The 18639-nt window shown below is 47.1% G+C and overlaps 1 protein-coding gene across 4 annotated transcripts in view; it reads right to left on the reverse strand.

Annotated features, from left to right (window-relative positions):
* Positions 1-1552: 1552 nt before the first annotated feature.
* Positions 1553-18639, reverse strand: part of LOC129862346 (casein kinase I) — a 42860-nt gene continuing 25773 nt past the window's right edge. The window contains exons 3-10 of one of the 4 annotated variants that reach the window (XM_055933903.1): positions 8697-8845; positions 8274-8502; positions 7918-8088; positions 7509-7657; positions 7186-7372; positions 6892-7031; positions 4478-4553; positions 1553-3514 (exon numbers count right to left, since the gene is read on the reverse strand). In XM_055933903.1, coding sequence (XP_055789878.1) covers positions 4521-4553; positions 6892-7031; positions 7186-7372; positions 7509-7657; positions 7918-8088; positions 8274-8502; positions 8697-8845 — 1058 coding nt within the window. In that variant the 3' untranslated portion in view covers positions 1553-3514; positions 4478-4520. The remainder of the gene's footprint in view (positions 3515-4477; positions 4554-6891; positions 7032-7185; positions 7373-7508; positions 7658-7917; positions 8089-8273; positions 8503-8696; positions 8846-18639) is intronic. The other 3 variants (XM_055933910.1, XM_055933893.1, XM_055933884.1) reach the window with 3 other exon arrangements.

Below are 18639 nucleotides of genomic sequence, written 5' to 3' on the forward strand. Positions count from 1 at the left end.
GTATATATTGGTCTGCCTATCTTGTCTGTCTATGTGAGATCTTTGTATTTATGAATTATAGATCTGCAGACACTTACAAACCACAAATACACAACCATGTCCACGAGCACCCTCATGGTTGAATGTCAAACTTTCATGTGGATTTATTCAATTCATATTCTTCTGAGATACGGCTGCTTCTTGACGTGTTCCTATGCCATCCCAATAAAGATCTATTCTGTGGAGAAAGTGGCTGGTTCTTTAACGCTTGATAGTGAGCATGTTGACTCTCTTCAGATGCTCTATTGGGAATGGAAACACAAACATGTTAGTGAGTGTTTAATCCAAGGCCTACTCTCCAATCCTCTTAGGCAGGATGTGTTGTATTTAGTACCCTAGATGGAGGAAGTCTTGGTGGTAGCACAATGTGCCCCCCCAAAAAAACGGCACTTAATCACTTCAGATGGGATTGGCAACTAGATATTGAGATCGGCTTGAGAACCATGGTAAACACACTTCGTAGGGGATCTCAGTCAGCAGAATCATCTTTTTTTGTTGAGGTGCAGCACCAGGAGAACGTTCAAGGCTGTCCAAAATCTCCCTTTATGGGTCAATGAGTGTGAATACAGGAGTGGTTTGGACTTGACTATGATAATAAATGTTGGAACCTCAAAGACAGTTCCACTGCTTGATGCCATTCTTCCCCTCTTATCAGGGACTCATTTAGACTTAAGACACCAGGTGGCAGCAATTAATGAGAAAACCAACAGTAGTCCGGACCTTGTAGGGTAAGATTTCAATACCCCTGATCTAGGAGATCATCTCAAACAGGGTGATAGAAATTTACTAACTCACTAATTCCTCTGTGTGTTGAGGTACACGAGGCGTCCACAAGAGCGCACCATTGCTTCCGGTCTGCAGCCTTCTTGGTGAGGGTTTCCCAGGTCAGGTCACAGTCCTTCTTTTTGGTGAGGGTTTCCCAGGTCAGGTCACAGTCCTTCTTCTTGGTGAGGGTTTCCCAGGTCGGGTCACAGTCCTTCTTCTTGGTGAGGGTTCCCCAGGTCGGGTCACAGTCCTTCTTCTTGGTGAGGGTTCCCCAGGTCAGGTCACAGTCCATCTTCTTGGTGAGGGTTCCCCAGGTCGGGTCACAGTCCTTCTTCTTGGTGAGGGTTCCCCAGGTCAGATCACAGTCCATCTTCTTGGTGAGGGTTCCCCAGGTCGGGTCACAGTCCATCTTCTTGGTGAGGGTTCCCCAGGTCGGGTCACAGTACATCTTCTTGGTGAGGGTTCCCCAGGTCGGGTCACAGTCTTTTTTCTTGGTGAGGGTTCCCCAGGTCAGGTCACAGAGCTTCTTGGTGAGGGTTCCCCAGGTCAGGTCACAGAGCTTCTTGGTGAGGGTTCCCCAGGTCGGGTCACAGTCCTTCATCTCCACTTCTCTTTTTCTTCCCATCAGGTGTCCCAGTTTAGGGCAATCATAGTGTGCATGTCTGGTGGTAGTCTGCACACAGTTGATATGTTTTAATGTCATAAATACAAAAAAAATTACATTTGAAAATGAAATCACACAGAGTAGTACACAAAGTACTTCATTTATTTACAGTTTTTAAAAGTACACAAATAGGAGATTCTTAGAGCTGGTAGCTTAGTTAATTACACATAAGAGGGTGAGTCAGTGATTGACCAAACTGGCCATGAGTCAAATCAGAAATGACTAGTCAATGAGGTCAGCATTAAAACAGTCATATAGAGCTGAAACATGGCAACAGTTCAGCTGTGCCCACCCTTAAATCTCTTCTTGCTGATTGAAATAATCGTCAGAGGTTGAATTGAATATCCCAAACTCTTGCTCCACTCTTTGCTGAGATCCAGTACAGATTTGGCGTGTTACTCTGCCCAGGCCTTGCCGACACATGCTAGATCTTACAACGCATCGATAATAGGTATTTAACGTATCAGCTAACCACATTATTGCAATCAGGTACCTGACGGCACATTCGATGATGTGGCATGCAATCACTGGTCGATGCATGCAATGTCTGAGCAGGGGAACACGACCATCGAGTGGAACGTCCAAGACCATAGCCCACCCAAGAGAAGTGTAAATCGGTTAATTTATCAGGGAATAGATTAAGTAATCACAGAGGTTTAGTCAACTGGTTCTAGCCACATCAATGCAGGACCATTTTACTTCTCAAAACATGTACAAATAATAACGCCAGTGTTCACATGAAGCCAGAAAGTAATTGTGAGCCTTTGATATAAAACCTCCATTCACACTCAAAACAAATTCTAGTTAAAAATGGCAGCCATTTGACACTTAAGTCTGGGTATGTGCTCTCATTTCTGGTGTATTTGAGGAACTCCAACTAAAACGATCCTGCACTTCATCTTTGTGGACAGACACGGCAAAAGCCTGGGAAGAGAATGATTGACAGCCCAAAACAGACTGATTATAGGACAGTGATTTCCTACTTTAGAGCAGCCCCAAGTGAAACCTACGGTCAGAAACCCAAATTCACCACAATAAGGAAACCAAAAAGGGAAAAAGCTGAAACATTTCCACATCTTCATTAAAATACAATTTCACAGCTTAGAAACAATACAAATAACAGAATGAGAATGTAGATCTGTACAGTAGACCATGAGGAGGCAGTCTGACTCAGTGTGGGAAGAGGAAACCTTAACAGGGGCCCCTCCTATACACATACAACTTGAGGGATGTTGATCATAGAACCCCATAAAGAAAACAGACTTCAGTTGTGGTTTAGAGTTGAAACCCTTCACCTGACTCATACACATCAGCTTGGTCAAAGGGATGTCCAGTGTTAAAACATGCAAATAGTATATATTACAAATGGCTTTAGCATTACAGATCAGGGCTGTGAAAACAAAAGCCTGCTGGTGGTCAGAGAAAAGAGGTCTGTAAATAAGTACAAATGAAAAGCAGTCACCAAAAACGATCCATTTCAAATAGAGCTGCAATTATCGATTAGCTCTTTTCATATCAGATTTATCGATTAGGGTTATGTAGTAATGTACTGTGGGACTAGAAACTGGTGTCTATTGACAAAGTGCTATGGATGATAAGTAGTAACCATGGCGATAATGGTGGCGGTCGATCCAGTTGTCGTTTCAGTCTAAATTAAATCTGTTAGATCGCCATGGCTGCAAAGACCACAGCCTCTGCACCAACGTTGGAAATGTCTCCCAGAAAAAAGGTTGCAGATGTGGTCTGTAGTTCAGAGATTCTTTATCACAACGATTGCAAGTGTTCGGGAGAGAGTACAAGGAAGCAAGGGCGAGCGGGAAAGGAACAAGAGATCTAGTGTGGAAAAAGAGAGGATCAACCAAAGAACACCAGGTCAGGAGAGGAAAGTGGTGGTCTTCCGATGGTTTCTGAAGTAGTTAGGCTGGCTGACAGTTGATTGGTTGAGCCAGGCTTGGTGCAGTCCTCCGCTGTGCCAGGTGCATTGTGGGTCTTGTCTCATCGAGGCGCTGCAGAGTGGAGGCCACCAGGGATCATACCAGGCACCACCTGAGAGAAAGAGAGAAACTTTTATACTTGCAGGCGGGGATCTCTAATCTAGCTTCTCTGCATGGAATCTCCATCTTATACTTCATTCTCTTCTGCACTTAAAATGTCATTAAAAATACCAGACGTACAATCTCAGAATATTCTTCATAAGGTTCAAGACATGCATGAAGGGTTGAAAATAGCTTAATCTTGTCATATTCCTCAGTAGCAGCAGCAGTATTTCTGTGTATTGCAGCAGATATGCTGAGGGTGATAGATGAGGGTAGACAGCGTTGGGCCACCTCATCACATGGCTTTAGTCTGGTGCGTCATTCACGTGTCAGAAAAATACACCTAAATGCAGTATTCACCAGAGTTTATGCTTTCAGCCGTGGTGAACCTAAACTGTAGCTTGAGGAGAATTTCTGGATATGTATGAAAAACCATGCAGCATTGAGCAGTAGTAAAAGTCAAGGGAGAGAGGGTTTGAAGGACACTAGAGAGTTAGGAGCAGAATAGGACCCAATGCAGTCACATGCTGGAGAACGTCAGACAGGCATCACCACAGTCCAACCACTGCAACAAGTCACACGCACTGAGCGGAGGATAGGTCACAAAGCTAGGTGGGGTGACAGCCAGGAATAAGGGAAACACTAATTCCCCACGTGTATTTGTTATCACAAGGCTGGAATGCAGCACTCCTGTTATCAAGGGCTGCAGTGTTTGATATGAAGACTCACACACTGATCAGTACGCTATGAAAGGGAGGAGTCTGGCCTGCTGAAGTCTAGCTCCTATTGTCATCAGCGATATTAGCTGCTAACATTGAAGCTACTTGTCTCCAGTGATCACGTGGTCTCAACCCCCTTTCATAGTGTAACAGAGAGCAATGGAGAGCCTGCAGACAGACAGTGCTGCCCAATAGGACAGGAGACGTGCATCCCTGGTGCTTTGGAACACAGCGCCAGCCTGAGCAGGACTCACCTAGTGTGGCCATCGGGCCGTCACACGAGGACGTGGCGAGCCTCTACTTGTCGTGATGATCGAAGGGAATGCTATTCTGGGGTTGGAGGGGAAGGAGGGAGAGAGAAGGCCGTAGGGCAAGTCAGACAAGTGGATCTGGGTCTGTAGTATGGCATGCTTACCGTCACACCAATGCCCTGGGAGTGGGAAATAAATAACTCCCATGACCACCTGGTGGAAACGTTAAGACATGGGCAAGGAGATGTTGACGCTGTCCAAAAAGAGTGGGGAGATGTTGACGCTGCCCAAGGAGAGTGGGGAGATGTTGACGCTGCCCAAAAAGAGTGGGGAGATGTTGACGCTGCCCAAAAAGAGTGGGGAGATGTTGACGCTGCCCAAAAAGAGTGGGGAGATGTTGACACTGCCCAAGGAGAGTGGGGAGATGTTGACGCTGCCCAAAAAGAGTGGGGAGATGTTGACACTGCCCAAGGAGAGTGGGGAGATGTTGACGCTGCCCAAGGAGAGTGGGGAGATGTTGACGCTGCCCAAGGAGAGTGGGGAGATGTTGACGCTGCCCAAGGAGAGTGGGGAGATGTTGACGCTGCCCAAAAAGAGTGGGGAGATGTTGACGCAGTCCAAGGAGAGTGGGGAGATGTTGACGCAGTCCAAGGAGAGTGGGGAGATGTTGACGCTGTCCAAGGAGAGTGGGGAGATGTTGACGCTGTCCAAGGAGAGTGGGGAGATGTTGACGCTGCCCAAGGAGAGTGGGGAGATGTTGACGCTGCCCAAGGAGAGTGGGGAGATGTTGACGCTGCCCAAGGAGAGTGGGGAGATGTTGACGCTGCCCAAGGAGAGTGGGGAGATGTTGACGCTGCCCAAGGAGAGTGGGGAGATGTTGACGCTGCCCAAGGAGAGTGGGGAGATGTTGACGCTGTCCAAGGAGAGTGGGGAGATGTTGACGCTGCCCAAGGAGAGTGGGGAGATGTTGACGCTGCCCAAGGAGAGTGGGGAGATGTTGACGCTGTCCAAGGAGAGTGGGGAGATGTTGACGCTGCCCAAGGAGAGTGGGGAGATGTTGACGCTGCCCAAGGAGAGTGGGGAGATGTTGACGCTGCCCAAGGAGAGTGGGGAGATGTTGACGCTGCCCAAGGAGAGTGGGGAGATGTTGACGCTGCCCAAGGAGAGTGGGGAGATGTTGACGCTGCCCAAGGAGAGTGGGGAGATGTTGACGCTGCCCAAGGAGAGTGGGGAGATGTTGACGCTGCCCAAGGAGAGTGGGGAGATGTTGACGCTGCCCAAGGAGAGTGGGGAGATGTTGACGCTGCCCAAGGAGAGTGGGGAGATGTTGACGCTGCCCAAGGAGAGTGGGGAGATGTTGACGCTGCCCAAGGAGAGTGGGGAGATGTTGACGCTGCCCAAGGAGAGTGGGGAGATGTTGACGCTGCCCAAGGAGAGTGGGGAGATGTTGACGCTGCCCAAGGAGAGTGGGGAGATGTTGACGCTGCCCAAGGAGAGTGGGGAGATGTTGACGCTGCCCAAGGAGAGTGGGGAGATGTTGACGCTGCCCAAGGAGAGTGGGGAGATGTTGACGCTGCCCAAGGAGAGTGGGGAGATGTTGACGCTGCCCAAGGAGAGTGGGGAGATGTTGACGCTGCCCAAGGAGAGTGGGGAGATGTTGACGCTGCCCAAGGAGAGTGGGGAGATGTTGACGCTGCCCAAGGAGAGTGGGGAGATGTTGACGCTGTCCAAGGAGAGTGGGGAGATGTTGACGCTGCCCAAGGAGAGTGGGGAGATGTTGACGCTGTCCAAGGAGAGTGGGGAGATGTTGACGCTGCCCAAGGAGAGTGGGGAGATGTTGACGCTGCCCAAGGAGAGTGGGGAGATGTTGACGCTGCCCAAGGAGAGTGGGGAGATGTTGACGCTGCCCAAGGAGAGTGGGGAGATGTTGACGCTGCCCAAGGAGAGTGGGGAGATGTTGACGCTGCCCAAGGAGAGTGGGGAGATGTTGACGCTCTCCAAGGAGAGTGGGGAGATGTTGACGCTGCCCAAGGAGAGTGGGGAGGTGTTGAGGGTTTCCTCTCAATCCTGGGGTGGATTTCTTTCCACCTCTTCTCCTCGTCTTGCTCACGACAGGGCTATTTACATAGCTAGCTGAAGTTCCTCCCTCCAATAAACAGCTTTATGTTCATTCATGTTTTAAAAGATTATGTTGATGTGATCCCGGCCTTACTGATGCACTGCTAGACGTATAGCTACTCTTACTGACATCTAAAGACAGTCAGGAGACATTCCTGCTTCAAGTTTCGACAACTTCATTAGTTATGTGTTGCATATTTCTCTGCGGGAGTGGGTCACGATGGGGCATGGTCGTATGAGGTCAAGGGTCATCTGGTGAGGCCCGAGGGGGTGCAACTAGGGACGGGGCGAGCTTGTACCTGTGAGGTGGACATGCGGGAGGTGTCCTGGTGTCCCGTCAGGTCGGACGAGGAGACGTTAACGGGAGCTCCCCGGTGAAGCCGCATGCTCACTTTCCTCTCCCGCTCCATACCAGACACCGGTCGTGGAGACGTGTTGGCTAGAGAGGAGAGAGAAGTAAATACTATGCTCCCTGACCATGACAAGACAATAGTCAAGCACATTGTTAAGTAATCCATACATCAAAGTCATCTAGGTGTGCGTCAGAAGCACTAACCTGTGTGTGAGGGGTTTAAGGTGTGAGAAACACTAACCTGTGTGTGAGGTGGGTGTGAGGGGTGTAGGCGGCGCCGTGTCCTGTGTTCCTCGGGGTCGTCCTGAGGCGGCAGGGAGTCCCCTGGCCCCGGGGTTCCTGCTGTGTCTCAGCCTATCCTCTCTGTCCCGCCGCTCCCGCTCCGCCTCCTCTGCAGCACGGTTGGCCCCCTTGGAATTAGGGGCAGTCAGAAGGAAAGAAATGGAGACTAGATCAGAAAGCTGCCGCTGAGGTACCATTAGCTAATGGTTAAGAGGACTAATGTGTAATAAATCATTAATATTTATCCTCATGGTTAATTAACAATTAAGAGGCAGTACTCACAAACTTGAGCATGTTCCAGTCAAAGACGTAGTCGTAGGAGAAGCCCTGTCTGTGGAACAGGTTCCTGAACAACTGTCTCAGGTACGAGTAGTCTGGCTTGTCGTCGAACCGCAGAGAACGACAGAAGTTCAGGTAGGTGGAGAACTCAGCTGTGAGGAGGAAGAAAAGTGTTACTTTTAATCAGAATACTTTATCATCATCTTTTAATCCGAATACTTTATCATCGGGAAGGGAAATTCTTTCCCATGTTTACAGGGTCACAGCATGATCTCTTTGTAGAGAGGTGCAGAAAGGACAAGACAAATGGACAGAAACACTCCAACAGTATATTGTTACTACATGACAAGCACAGAAACCCTTAGTACACTATAAGCAGGATGGAATAAACTTAGAAAATCACATTACTCACAGGGGTATCCCTTGCAGAGCACCTCGATGGGGGTGGACATTTTCTTCTCGCTGATGCGTTCGTACTTCTGTCTCTTGGTGGCGGCCTTGAGGCCCTGCCAGGGCAGAGAGCCCAGGTTGAAGTACATCAGGACATAACCCAGAGATTCCAGGTCATCACGCCGAGACTGCTCTGTAGAGGGAGAGAGGAGAAAGTCACACTGGACATGTTTGAATACCTTCAAAAAGCATCCTTCCTTTCCAGATCTGACATGATCAAAGGAAAGTGCTCCACTATCAGGCTTGTGCTGAGAAGTGTGCGCGCATAGCGTTTGTGTGTATGTGATCAATCTCTAGATGTGTGTGTGTGTGACCTACCTATCCCCAGATGTGTGTTGATGGAGGCGTAGCGCGCCGTGCCGGTCAGGTTCTTGTTCTCGCGGTAGGGGATGTGCTGGTGTGTTCGGGCGTCGCGGTACTTCTTGGCCAGGCCAAAGTCGATGATGTACACCAGGTTGCCCTTCTTTCCCAGGCCCATCAGGAAGTTGTCTGGCTTCACGTCTCTGTGGATGAAGTTCTTAGAGTGGATGTACTCAATCCGGCTGATCTGGAGGAGAAGAGAGGAGGGTTATTTTCACATACATAAGAGCAGGGGTGGCCACTACACCTCCTGGACAGCTTTACTTTGCGCTTCTAATTTGCTAGCAGATTTCATAGCACATAGTGGCCATAACTGTAGAAGATGGAGGACCCTAATAGCCAGCATAAGAGCTGAGGATTTAATGGTCAGTTGTGTCTCACCATCTGGTCAGCCAGCAGCAGGACAGTCTTGAGGCTGAACTTGCGGGAGCAGAAGTTGAACAGGTCCTCCAGACTGGGGCCTAGCAACTCCATCACCATCACGTTGTAGTCTCCCTCTGCTCCACACCACTTTATGGACGGGATGCCCACTGTAGGGAATGGAAGGGAGAGAGTGATTTATAAGGATGCCCACTGTAGGGAATGGAAGGGAGAGAGTGATTTATAAAGATGTTTATAAGGATGCCCACTGTAGGGAATGGAAGGGAGAGAGTGATTTATAAAGATGCCCACTGTAGGGAATGGAAGGGAGAGAGTGATTTATAAAGATGCCCACTGTAGGGAATGGAAGGGAGAGAGTGATTTATAAGGATGCCCACTGTAGGGAATGGAAGGGAGAGTGATTTATAAGGATGCCCACTGTAGGGAATGGAAGGGAGAGAGTGATTTATAAAGATGCCCACTGTAGGGAATGGAAGGGAGAGAGTGATTTATAAGGATGCCCACTGTAGGGAATGGAAGGGAGAGAGTGATTTATAAGGATGTCCACTGTAGGGAATGGAAGGGAGAGAGTGATTTATAAGGATGCCCACTGTAGGGAATGGAAGGGAGAGAGTGATTTATAAGGATGCCCACTGTAGGGAATGGAAGGGAGAGAGTGATTTATAAAGATGTTTATAAGGATGCCCACTGTAGGGAATGGAGTTGAGAGAGTGATTTATAAGGATGCCCACTGTAGGGAATGGAAGGGAGAGAGTGATTTATAAGGATGCCCACTGTAGGGAATGGAAGGGAGAGAGTGATTTATAAGGATGCCCACTGTAGGGAATGGAAGGGAGAGAGTGATTTATAAGGATGCCCACTGTAGGGAATGGAAGGGAGAGAGTGATTTATAAGGATGCCCACTGTAGGGAATGGAGGTGAGAGAGTGATTTATAAAGATGTTTATAAGGATGCCCACTGTAGGGAATGGAAGGGAGAGAGTGATTTATAAGGATGCCCACTGTAGGGAATGGAAGGGAGAGAGTGATTTATAAGGATGCCCACTGTAGGGAATGGAGGTGAGAGTGATTTATAAGGATGCCCACTGTAGGGAATGGAAGGGAGAGAGTGATTTATAAGGATGCCCACTGTAGGGAATGGAAGGGAGAGAGTGATTTATAAGGATGCCCACTGTAGGGAATGGAAGGGAGAGAGTGATTTATAAAGATGTTTATAAGGATGCCCACTGTAGGGAATGGAAGGGAGAGAGCGATTTATAAGGATGCCCACTGTAGGGAATGGAAGGGAGAGAGTGATTTATAAGGATGCCCACTGTAGGGAATGGAAGGGAGAGAGTGATTTATAAAGATGCCCACTGTAGGGAATGGAAGGGAGAGAGTGATTTATAAAGATGCCCACTGTAGGGAATGGAAGGGAGAGAGTGATTTATAAGGATGCCCACTGTAGGGAATGGAAGGGAGAGTGATTTATAAGGATGCCCACTGTAGGGAATGGAAGGGAGAGAGTGATTTATAAAGATGCCCACTGTAGGGAATGGAAGGGAGAGAGTGATTTATAAGGATGCCCACTGTAGGGAATGGAAGGGAGAGAGTGATTTATAAGGATGTCCACTGTAGGGAATGGAAGGGAGAGAGTGATTTATAAGGATGCCCACTGTAGGGAATGGAAGGGAGAGAGTGATTTATAAGGATGCCCACTGTAGGGAATGGAAGGGAGAGAGTGATTTATAAGGATGCCCACTGTAGGGAATGGAAGGGAGAGAGTGATTTATAAGGATGCCCACTGTAGGGAATGGAGGTGAGAGAGTGATTTATAAAGATGTTTATAAGGATGCCCACTGTAGGGAATGGAAGGGAGAGAGTGATTTATAAGGATGCCCACTGTAGGGAATGGAAGGGAGAGAGTGATTTATAAGGATGCCCACTGTAGGGAATGGAGGTGAGAGTGATTTATAAGGATGCCCACTGTAGGGAATGGAAGGGAGAGAGTGATTTATAAGGATGCCCACTGTAGGGAATGGAAGGGAGAGAGTGATTTATAAGGATGCCCACTGTAGGGAATGGAAGGGAGAGAGTGATTTATAAGGATGCCCACTGTAGGGAATGGAAGGGAGAGTGATTTATAAGGATGCCCACTGTAGGGAATGGAAGGGAGAGAGTGATTTATAAGGATGCCCACTGTAGGGAATGGAAGGGAGAGAGTGATTTATAAGGATGCCCACTGTAGGGAATGGAAGGGAGAGAGTGATTTATAAGGATGCCCACTGTAGGGAATGGAAGGGAGAGTGATTTATAAGGATGCCCACTGTAGGGAATGGAGTTGAGTGATTTATAAGGATGCCCACTGTAGGGAATGGAAGGGAGAGAGTGATTTATAAGGATGCCCACTGTAGGGAATGGAGTTGAGAGTGATTTATAAGGATGCCCACTGTAGGGAATGGAGTTGAGAGTGATTTATAAGGATGACCACTGTAGGGAATGGAAGGGAGAGAGTGATTTATAAGGATGCCCACTGTAGGGAATGGAAGGGAGAGAGTGATTTATAAGGATGCCCACTGTAGGGAATGGAAGGGAGAGAGTGATTTATAAGGATGCCCACTGTAGGGAATGGAAGGGAGAGAGTGATTTATAAAGATGTTTATAAGGATGCCCACTGTAGGGAATGGAAGGGAGAGAGTGATTTATAAAGATGTTTATAAGGATGCCCACTGTAGGGAATGGAAGGGAGAGAGTGATTTATAAGGATGCCCACTGTAGGGAATGGATGTGAGAGTGATTTATAAAGATGCCCACTGTAGGGAATGGAGGTGAGAGAGTGATTTATAAGGATGCCCACTGTAGGGAATGGAAGGGAGAGAGTGATTTATAAAGATGTTTATAAGGATGCCCACTGTAGGGAATGGATGTGAGAGTGATTTATAAGGATGCCCACTGTAGGGAATGGAGGTGAGAGAGTGATTTATAAGGATGCCCACTGTAGGGAATGGAAGGGAGAGAGTGATTTATAAGGATGCCCACTGTAGGGAATGGAAGGGAGAGAGTGATTTATAAGGATGCCCACTGTAGGGAATGGATGTGAGAGTGATTTATAAAGATGCCCACTGTAGGGAATGGAAGGGAGAGAGTGATTTATAAGGATGCCCACTGTAGGGAATGGAAGGGAGAGAGTGATTTATAAGGATGCCCACTGTAGGGAATGGAAGGGAGAGTGATTTATAAGGATGCCCACTGTAGGGAATGGAGTTGAGAGAGTGATTTATAAGGATGCCCACTGTAGGGAATGGAAGGGAGAGAGTGATTTATAAGGATGCCCACTGTAGGGAATGGAAGGGAGAGAGTGATTTATAAGGATGCCCACTGTAGGGAATGGAAGGGAGAGAGTGATTTATAAGGATGCCCACTGTAGGGAATGGAAGGGAGAGAGTGATTTACAAGGATGCCCACTGTAGGGAATGGAAGGGAGAGTGATTTATAAGGATGCCCACTGTAGGGAATGGAAGGGAGAGAGTGATTTATAAAGATGCCCACTGTAGGGAATGGAAGGGAGAGAGTGATTTATAAGGATGCCCACTGTAGGGAATGGAAGGGAGAGAGTGATTTATAAGGATGCCCACTGTAGGGAATGGAAGGGAGAGAGTGATTTATAAAGATGCCCACTGTAGGGAATGGAAGGGAGAGAGTGATTTATAAGGATGCCCACTGTAGGGAATGGAAGGGAGAGAGTGATTTATAAGGATGCCCACTGTAGGGAATGGAAGGGAGAGAGTGATTTATAAGGATGCCCACTGTAGGGAATGGAAGGGAGAGAGTGATTTATAAGGATGCCCACTGTAGGGAATGGAAGGGAGAGAGTGATTTATAAGGATGCCCACTGTAGGGAATGGAAGGGAGAGAGTGATTTATAAGGATGCCCACTGCAGGGAATGGAAGGGAGAGAGTGATTTATAAGGATGCCCACTGTAGGGAATGGAAGGGAGAGAGTGATTTATAAGGATGCCCACTGTAGGGAATGGAAGGGAGAGAGTGATTTATAAAGATGTTTATAAGGATGCCCACTGTAGGGAATGGAAGGGAGAGAGTGATTTATAAGGATGCCCACTGTAGGGACTGGATGTGAGAGTGATTTATAAAGATGCCCACTGTAGGGAATGGAAGGGAGAGAGTGATTTATAAGGATGCCCACTGTAGGGAATGGAAGGGAGAGAGTGATTTATAAGGATGCCCACTGTAGGGAATGGAAGGGAGAGTGATTTATAAGGATGCCCACTGTAGGGAATGGAGGTGAGAGAGTGATTTATAAAGATGTTTATAAGGATGCCCACTGTAGGGAATGGAAGGGAGAGAGTGATTTATAAGGATGCCCACTGTAGGGAATGGAAGGGAGAGAGTGATTTATAAGGATGCCCACTGTAGGGAATGGAAGGGAGAGAGTGATTTATAAGGATGCCCACTGTAGGGAATGGAAGGGAGAGAGTGATTTATAAGGATGCCCACTGTAGGGAATGGAAGGGAGAGAGTGATTTATAAGGATGTTTATAAGGATGCCCACTGTAGGGAATGGAAGGGAGAGAGTGATTTATAAGGATGCCCACTGTAGGGAATGGAAGGGAGAGTGATTTATAAGGATGCCCACTGTAGGGAATGGATGAGAGAGTGATTTATAAGGATGCCCACTGTAGGGAATGGAAGGGAGAGAGTGATTTATAAGGATGCCCACTGTAGGGAATGGAGGTGAGAGAGTGATTTATAAGGATGCCCACTGTAGGGAATGGAAGGGAGAGAGTGATTTATAAAGATGTTTATAAGGATGCCCACTGTAGGGAATGGAAGGGAGAGAGCGATTTATAAAGATGTTTATAAGGATGCCCACTGTAGGGAATGGAAGGGAGAGAGTGATTTATAAGGATGCCCACTGTAGGGAATGGAAGGGAGAGAGTGATTTATAAGGATGCCCACTGTAGGGAATGGAGGTGAGAGAGTGATTTATAAGGATGCCCACTGTAGGGAATGGAAGGGAGAGAGTGATTTATAAGGATGCCCACTGTAGGGAATGGAAGGGAGAGAGTGATTTATAAAGATGCCCACTGTAGGGAATGGAAGGGAGAGAGTGATTTATAAGGATGCCCACTGTAGGGAATGGAAGGGAGAGAGTGATTTATAAAGATGCCCACTGTAGGGAATGGAAGGGAGAGAGTGATTTATAAGGATGCCCACTGTAGGGAATGGAAGGGAGAGAGTGATTTATAAGGATGTTTATAAGGATGCCCACTGTAGGGAATGGAAGGGAGAGAGTGATTTATAAGGATGCCCACTGTAGGGAATGGAAGGGAGAGAGTGATTTATAAGGATGCCCACTGTAGGGAATGGAAGGGAGAGAGTGATTTATAAGGATGCCCACTGTAGGGAATGGAAGGGAGAGAGTGATTTATAAGGATGCCCACTGTAGGGAATGGAAGGGAGAGAGTGATTTATAAGGATGTTTATAAGGATGCCCACTGTAGGGAATGGAAGGGAGAGAGCGATTTATAAAGATGCCCACTGTAGGGAATGGAAGGGAGAGAGTGATTTATAAGGATGTTTATAAAGATGCCCACTGTAGGGAATGGAAGGGAGAGAGTGATTTCTAAAGATGCCCACTGTAGGGAATGGAAGGGAGAGAGTGATTTATAAAGATGCCCACTGTAGGGAATGGAAGGGAGAGAGTGATTTATAAAGATGCCCACTGTAGGGAATGGAAGGGAGAGAGTGATTTATAAGGATGCCCACTGTAGGGAATGGAAGGGAGAGAGTGATTTATAAAGATGCCCACTGTAGGGAATGGAAGGGAGAGAGTGATTTATAAAGATGTTTATAAGGATGCCCACTGTAGGGAATGGAAGGGAGAGAGTGATTTATAAGGATGCCCACTGTAGGGAATGGAAGGGAGAGAGTGATTTATAAGGATGTTTATAAAGATGCCCACTGTAGGGAATGGAAGGGAGAGAGTGATTTATAAGGATGCCCACTGTAGGGAATGGAAGGGAGAGAGTGATTTATAAAGATGCCCACTGTAGGGAATGGAAGGGAGAGAGTGATTTATAAGGATGCCCACTGTAGGGAATGGAAGGGAGAGAGTGATTTATAAAGATGCCCACTGTAGGGAATGGAAGGGAGAGAGTGATTTATAAAGATGCCCACTGTAGGGAATGGAAGGGAGAGAGTGATTTATAAAGATGCCCACTGTAGGGAATGGAAGGGAGAGAGTGATTTATAAGGATGCCCACTGTAGGGAATGGAAGGGAGAGAGTGATTTATAAAGATGCCCACTGTAGGGAATGGAAGGGAGAGAGTGATTTATAAAGATGCCCACTGTAGGGAATGGAAGGGAGAGAGTGATTTATAAAGATGCCCACTGTAGGGAATGGAAGGGAGAGAGTGATTTATAAGGATGCCCACTGTAGGGAATGGAAGGGAGAGTGATTTACAAGGATGCCCACTGTAGGGAATGGATGTGAGAGTGATTTATAAGGATGCCCACTGTAGGGAATGGAAGGGAGAGAGTGATTTATAAGGATGCCCACTGTAGGGAATGGAAGGGAGAGAGTGATTTATAAGGATGCCCACTGTAGGGAATGGAAGGGAGAGAGTGATTTCTAAAGATGCCCACTGTAGGGAATGGAAGGGAGAGAGTGATTTCTAAAGATGCCCACTGTAGGGAATGGAAGGGAGAGAGTGATTTATAAAGATGCCCACTGTAGGGAATGGAAGGGAGAGAGTGATTTATAAAGATGCCCACTGTAGGGAATGGAAGGGAGAGAGTGATTTATAAGGATGCCCACTGTAGGGAATGGAAGGGAGAGAGTGATTTATAAGGATGTCCACTGTAGGGAATGGAAGGGAGAGAGTGATTTATAAGGATGCCCACTGTAGGGAATGGAAGGGAGAGAGTGATTTATAAGGATGCCCACTGTAGGGAATGGAAGGGAGAGAGTGATTTATAAGGATGCCCACTGTAGGGAATGGAAGGGAGAGAGTGATTTATAAGGATGTTTATAAAGATGCCCACTGTAGGGAATGGAAGGGAGAGAGTGATTTATAAGGATGCCCAATGTAGGGAATGGAAGGGAGAGAGTGATTTATAAGGATGCCCACTGTAGGGAATGGAAGGGAGAGAGTGATTTATAAAGATGCCCACTGTAGGGAATGGAAGGGAGAGAGTGATTTCTAAAGATGCCCACTGTAGGGAATGGAAGGGAGAGAGTGATTTATAAAGATGCCCACTGTAGGGAATGGAAGGGAGAGAGTGATTTATAAAGATGCCCACTGTAGGGAATGGAAGGGAGAGAGTGATTTATAAGGATGCCCACTGTAGGGAATGGAAGGGAGAGAGTGATTTATAAGGATGCCCACTGTAGGGAATGGAAGGGAGAGAGTGATTTATAAGGATGTTTATAAGGATGCCCACTGTAGGGAATGGAAGGGAGAGTGATTTATAAGGATGCCCACTGTAGGGAATGGAAGAGAGAGAGTGATTTATAAGGATGCCCACTGTAGGGAATGGAAGGGAGAGAGTGATTTATAAGGATGCCCACTGTAGGGAATGGAAGGGAGAGAGTGATTTATAAGGATGCCCACTGTAGGGAATGGAAGGGAGAGAGTGATTTATAAGGATGCCCACTGTAGGGAATGGAAGGGAGAGAGTGATTTATAAAGATGCCCACTGCAGGGAATGGAAGGGAGAGAGTGATTTATAAAGGATGCCCACTGTAGGGAATGGAAGGGAGAGAGTGATTTATAAGGATGCCCACTGTAGGGAATGGAAGGGAGAGAGTGATTTATAAGGATGCCCACTGTAGGGAATGGAAGGGAGAGAGTGATTTATAAGGATGCCCACTGTAGGGAATGGAAGGGAGAGAGTGATTTATAAAGGATGCCCACTGTAGGGAATGGAAGGGAGAGAGTGATTTATAAAGGATGCCCACTGTAGGGAATGGAAGGGAGAGAGTGATTTAAAAGGATGCCCACTGTAGGGAATGGAAGGGAGAGAGTGATTTATAAAGGATGCCCACTGTAGGGAATGGAAGGGAGAGAGTGATTTATAAAGGATGCCCACTGTAGGGAATGGAAGGGAGAGAGTGATTTATAAGGATGCCCACTGTAGGGAATGGAAGGGAGAGAGTGATTTATAAGGATGCCCACTGTAGGGAATGGAAGGGAGAGAGTGATTTATAAGGATGCCCACTGTAGGGAATGGAAGGGAGAGAGTGATTTATAAGGATGCCCACTGTAGGGAATGGAAGGGAGAGAGTGATTTATAAGGATGCCCACTGTAGGGAATGGAGGTGAGAGAGTGATTTATAAGGATGCCCACTGTAGGGAATGGAGGTGAGAGAGTGATTTATAAGGATGCCCACTGTAGGGAATGGAGTTGAGAGTGATTTATAAGGATGCCCACTGTAGGGAATGGAAGGGAGAGAGTGATTTATAAGGATGCCCACTGTAGGGAATGGAAGGGAGAGAGTGATTTATAAGGATGCCCACTGTAGGGAATGGAAGGGAGAGAGTGATTTATAAGGATGCCCACTGTAGGGAATGGAAGGGAGAGAGTGATTTATAAGGATGCCCACTGTAGGGAATGGAAGGGAGAGAGTGATTTATAAGGATGCCCACTGTAGGGAATGGAGGTGAGAGAGTGATTTATAAGGATGCCCACTGTAGGGAATGGAGGTGAGAGAGTGATTTATAAGGATGCCCACTGTAGGGAATGGAGTTGAGAGTGATTTATAAGGATGCCCACTGTAGGGAATGGAAGGGAGAGAGTGATTTATAAGGATGCCCACTGTAGGGAATGGAAGGGAGAGTGATTTATAAGGATGCCCACTGTAGGGAATGGAAGGGAGAGAGTGATTTATAAGGATGCCCACTGTAGGGAATGGAGTTGAGTGATTTATAAGGATGCCCACTGTAGGGAATGGAAGGGAGAGTGATTTATAAGGATGCCCACTGTAGGGAATGGAGTTGAGAGTGATTTATAAGGATGCCCACTGTAGGGAATGGAAGGGAGAGTGATTTATAAGGATGCCCAATGTAGGGAATGGAGTTGAGAGTGATTTATAAGGATGCCCACTGTAGGGAATGGAAGGGAGAGAGTGATTTATAAGGATGCCCAATGTAGGGAATGGAGTTGAGAGTGATTTATAAGGATGCCCACTGTAGGGAATGGAAGGGAGAGAGTGATTTATAAGGATGCCCACTCTAGGGAATGGAGTTGAGTGATTTATAAGGATGCCCACTGTAGGGAATGGAGTTGAGAGTGATTTATAAGGATGCCCACTGTAGGGAATGGAGTTGAGAGTGATTTATAAGGATGCCCACTGTAGGGAATGGAAGGGAGAGAGTGATTTATAAGGATGCCCACTGTAAAGAATGGAGTTGAGAGTGATTTATAAGGATGCCCACTGTAGGGAATGGAAGGGAGAGAGTGATTTATAAGGATGCCCACTGTAGGGAATGGAAGGGAGAGAGTGATTTATAAGGATGCCCACTGCAGGGAATGGAAGGGAGAGAGTGATTTATAAGGATGCCCACTGTAGGGAATGGAAGGGAGAGAGTGATTTATAAGGATGCCCACTGTAGGGAATGGAGTTGAGAGTGATTTATAAGGATGACCACTGTAGGGAATGGAAGGGAGAGTGATTTATAAGGATGCCCACTGTAGGGAATGGAAGGGAGAGAGTGATTTATAAGGATGCCCACTGTAGGGAATGGAAGGGAGAGAGTGATTTATAAAGGATGCCCACTGTAGGGAATGGAGTTGAGAGAGTGATTTATAAGGATGACCACTGTAGGGAATGGAAGGGAGAGTGATTTATAAGGATGCCCACTGTAGGGAATGGAGTTGAGAGAGTGATTTATAAGGATGCCCACTGTAGGGAATGGAAGGGAGAGAGTGATTTATAAGGATG

Source organism: Salvelinus fontinalis, chromosome 1 (assembly GCF_029448725.1).
Source record: "Salvelinus fontinalis isolate EN_2023a chromosome 1, ASM2944872v1, whole genome shotgun sequence".
NCBI lineage: Eukaryota > Metazoa > Chordata > Actinopteri > Salmoniformes > Salmonidae > Salvelinus > Salvelinus fontinalis.